This window comes from Emys orbicularis, chromosome 9 (assembly GCF_028017835.1).
Source record: "Emys orbicularis isolate rEmyOrb1 chromosome 9, rEmyOrb1.hap1, whole genome shotgun sequence".
NCBI classification, from domain to species: Eukaryota; Metazoa; Chordata; order Testudines; family Emydidae; genus Emys; species Emys orbicularis.
Genome location: NC_088691.1, coordinates 79,182,063 through 79,186,256, shown reverse-complemented (window position 1 = coordinate 79,186,256; position 4,194 = coordinate 79,182,063). Strand labels below are relative to the sequence as shown.

The window sequence follows — 4,194 nt, the reverse complement described above, 5'->3', positions numbered from 1 at the left end:
CTCTAGAAAACACACGTCGCCCAGGTCTCCGATAGCGGGAACCGCCTCCTTGGCTACGTGGGCTTCTGTGGTCATGTGCTTCGAGGAAGCGCGACTTCCTGCCTCAGATGGCCCCCCTCGTTACCGTTGACCCGGAAGTAGTGGAGTAGAGCGAGCGGGTTGGAGGATCTGTGAGAGCGGAGACGTTTTCCCTTCCGGGTGGCCGCCGCCCCCCTTCCTCCCCGCGTTACGTGTTTCCGCTGGGCGGGGCGTGAGCTCAGTGCTTACGCTGGCAGCGGTCTGGGAGAAGCGGGCGGCGTTGAGTGCCTGAGACCCCCCAGCCCGGCACAGACTCGGCGGTTGAGTGGCGAGGCCGGGACCGTCGTTTCCCTCAAGTCCACAGAGCAGCGGGGAGGAGCGGCCCGGGGCCCCGGCGGCGCGGGGGGAAGATGGTGGCGAAACAGCGGATCCGGATGGCGAACGAGAAGCACAGCAAGAACATCACCCAGCGGGGCAACGTCGCCAAGACCTCGGTACGGGCGGAGGAAGGGGCGGGGGACCCTGGCCGTGCTCTGGCACACGGGCGCTGGGAGCGGGTAGCAGGACCCTGTAGGCGAACCGCTTTGTTCCCTCTGGGATCTGGTGGGGAGCTGGCAGGGCATGGGGAGCTGTGGGGATGGAGCATGTGGGTCAGTGCGAGCCCTCAGAGCCAGGGGGGTTGGCTTGGCTGGAGGGGAGTTGGCCCTGATGCTGCTGCTGCTGCTCTCCCTGCAGAGAAACGCCCCCGAGGAGAAGGCATCCGTGGGGCCCTGGTTGTTGGCGCTGTTCATCTTTGTGGTTTGTGGCTCAGGTAAGCGTTGCACAGGGGTCACCTCATGCTGTGCTCCCTCCATACTCGAGAGGGAGGCCAGACCTTTCCCTGCCTGTGAGCAGCGGGGCCAGAGTCCTCTTGGAACAAGCCCCCCTGTGGCTGTGCCCGCTCCTCCTCTGGTCGCTGGAGAAAGCCCCGCAGGTGTCTGACCTTTCTTGGGGCAAGACTGGAAGGGGATACTGATTAGTGTGCAGGTGAGATGAGTGTCCCAGGTGGTGTCACTCCTCACTGCCACCCACTGGCAGGAGTTAAAGAGGAAACTAATCTTGAAAGATGCAAAAAGCCACACATAGACTTACAGGCTTTCTGTGTAGTTACTGATCTTAAACACAGTGGTCATCCAGAAATGACTCGACAATATAAATGAGAAAGCTATAAAAATATTTAAGACAACCTAGCATCAGCAAGTTAGATGTGTATCTGCTAGTCATATTAACTTTAGTGAGTACCTGTATGCTGTGATTGGGAATATCTTGTTGGTAGTCCACCTGTTTTGAGCTTATCAACCTTAACCTTGCTTAAGGTATGGCATTCAGCCATGCAACTTCTATTATATAATAGACTCTAAAGGACCCCACTATCAAGTTACAAATCACTTAAAGTAGGGTTTTTACACTTGTGTCCTTTATTGCTTTAGCACTATAGTTACAGCAGTGGTTCTCAAACTTTTGTATTGGTGACCCCTTTCACATAGCAAGCCTCTGAGTGCGACCCTCCCTTATCAATTAAAAACACTTTTTTATCTATTTAACACCATTATAAATGCTGGAGGCAAAGAGGGGGTTGGGGTGGAGGCTGACAGCTCGTGACCCCCACATGTAATACCTTGCAACCCCCTGAGGGGTCCCGCCCCCCAGTTTGAGAACCCCTGACTTACAGGGTAAAGCAGAGTAACCAATCTTTAGTGCCTACTGTTGGTTCCTAGTAATATATCTATGATGATTAACTTTTTAGAGTAACTTCTCTTTTCACATTGTGCATTGGACAACATTTTGTTTCTTCTTTGATCAGTCTCCTTTGCTGAAAAGATCCATATAAATATCAATGGGGGGCCTTAACTTTTAATCCATTAAGAATACAAAGGATATACCCTTTAAAGGGATCTCTAGCAGTTTTTTCAAAATTGGTCATTTAAGAAAAAAAACTTGTGTGCGATTGATGTATGTGATTCTTCCAAGTATTAGCTATGATTTGTTTGACTTGTCTCGTAAGCATCACTTGTATTCATCTTTTCTTTTGCAGCTATCTTCCAAATTATTCAGAGTATCAGGATGGGAATGTGAAGGAGCTGACCTTAAACAAGTTGTTTTCATCTTCCTGTGAATTACAATGAACTGTCATTCCTAATGTTTGATACCCCGGTCTAAAAACTTAATTCATGATACTGTCCTGCTCCAGAACGACTTTCCATGTTGGCCATATGTCATTCCAGGTTCCTTCACAAGTCATTCCAAGTTTTCTAGTCAATACCACAGTGCCTTGAAAAGCACCCCATGTATAAAGCAATAAAATTCTATTGTTGATCTACAATCGTGGACCTACTTATTTAGTGAAGAATAAATTTGTTTTTTTGTGTAGATATGTTAAGCTGTATGCAGCATAGATATGTAGGAACTACTACATCTGTGTAAACACCGGTCTTGAGATCTGTTAACCCTATGTATAAATGGAAGTGGTTTTATTTAAAATTGAGAAGCAGGGATTCTTTTAATGGCTGTACTATGAATTTAAAGCCCACTCAGTGAAGCTGAGTGGGCTTTGCTGCATTACATTGCTTATTTAAATGAAATATCATGTGTAGCTGTAGCCTAGTTTTACTATAGCATGTGGCAATGTATTGACGCTCAAATACTTATAATGGTGGAACACCTTATTCTATGCCCCTTGCAAGACTATCCTCATAAAAAAGTATTAATGTAAAATCAGTAGGTTTTACATGATCAGGCTGACGAAACATGACAAGGCAACAACTGCTTCGGGAATGCTTTAGTACTAACAAGTTAAGGCATAGCAGCTATGATAAATGCTGCTGCTAAGACTCTCAGTGTTAAACTTTTGTTGGCAGCAGAGTATAACTTGGCTGTAAATATTTCTTGAACCACTTTCAATTAATGATACTATATGGTTATATTTTTATGCATGTACTTAACCATCATACACATGCCATTTAAACGCACACACAATACCTCCAAAGAGAAGTAACATGTTTTCATGTGAACCAAACTACTGGGTCCAAACCTGCCTTTGTTTCTAGCACTTAAATATTTCCCCGTCAAACATCCCAGCGGCATTCAAATAACCCTACAAATCTGATTTGACTTCCTTGTGTATAAGACTGAAATTATCTTGGTGATGTAATGTATCACACCTAGTTTATTGCAGAAGTCTCTCAAAAGCATAGGCTGTCAAACTACCTGTTGTAATAGTTAAGTCTAACTTAAAGGTGGAGTCAGTCTTCCATTGTGCACTTTTGGTAAAATAAAGGTCTGTTTTTCCAGCATGTTTTTTGGGTAGAGGAAGGGGGTATTACTCTAATTTGGTTGCATTAAGAATTAACTAGAAAAATAAGCTATGCTTCTTTTATAGGGATGTGTTGCTAACCACCTAGTGGCAGATCCTCACCTGCTTAAATCCACTTGAAATTAGTGGGCTTGTGACAGTTTATATAGCTGAGGATCTGCCCCATAGTTTAGCCAGACAAGTTATGTTCTCTGTCCTTGGAAATTGGTATAATTTGTAAATGAAAAAGTTTGTGTACAATTGCAGTACTATTTTAAATAAATTACTTTTAAAATGTGAATTGTCTCCCTTTTAAACTTGTAGGTACTGACCATTCCAAACTAAATCTTCTGGTTTAATGGGAAAATTAGCTCCTAATTTTTTTCAGTTATAGTTGTCTATACTAAGAGCTTTGACTAAGTGAACTTCTAAATGGATGTACAGATGACTAACGTAGCACTAGTAAAACTATAGAAAGGTATTGCCTATTTTGTTATCACTTAGAATGAATTTAAATATCAATTTTGCTGCATTTTATGTTGAATAGCAGTTTATGCAAGCTTGATTAAATGAGATGTTAAGTTTGTTTCAGTCCAGTGTGAATAATTTTTTTTTATACTCTGTTTAGTAGCTGAGTTGGCTGCCTCCAGCATGATATAACAATCACCATGACAGAGCTGAGAGAAAACATGGAATAATTGCTTATTTTTAAGTCAGACGTGGATAATAATCCTGATGTTACTCAGCCTTATGTGGCTGTAGTGAGAACCACATAGCTTGAATGAGAGAGAAGTGAGTTTCTAGCTTTGATATCACAAATTTACTTAACACGTTATTACACTTGG

The 4,194-nt window shown here is 43.7% G+C and overlaps 1 protein-coding gene across 1 annotated transcript; it reads left to right on the top strand.

The window, feature by feature from the left end:
• Nucleotides 1–238: 238 nt before the first annotated feature.
• On the top strand, nucleotides 239–3,650 carry SERP1 (stress associated endoplasmic reticulum protein 1). Its single transcript, XM_065410585.1, has 3 exons — nucleotides 239–512; nucleotides 754–829; nucleotides 2,093–3,650. Exons 1-3 carry the CDS (start codon nucleotides 429–431, stop codon nucleotides 2,131–2,133), a joined length of 201 nt encoding a protein of 66 aa, XP_065266657.1. The 5' UTR covers nucleotides 239–428; the 3' UTR covers nucleotides 2,134–3,650.
• Nucleotides 3,651–4,194: the final 544 nt, after the last annotated feature.

What these genes read in the sequence shown, in the direction of transcription:
- SERP1 (XM_065410585.1), top strand. Translation starts at nt 429, where the DNA reads ATGGTGGCGAAACAGCGGATCCGGATGGCGAACGAGAAGCACAGCAAG. An exon ending in GCAACGTCGCCAAGACCTCG is followed by an intron (nt 513 to 753) that starts GTACGGGCGGAG and finishes CTCTCCCTGCAG; the next exon opens with AGAAACGCCCCCGAGGAGAA. An exon ending in CTTTGTGGTTTGTGGCTCAG is followed by an intron (nt 830 to 2,092) that starts GTAAGCGTTGCA and finishes TTTCTTTTGCAG; the next exon opens with CTATCTTCCAAATTATTCAG.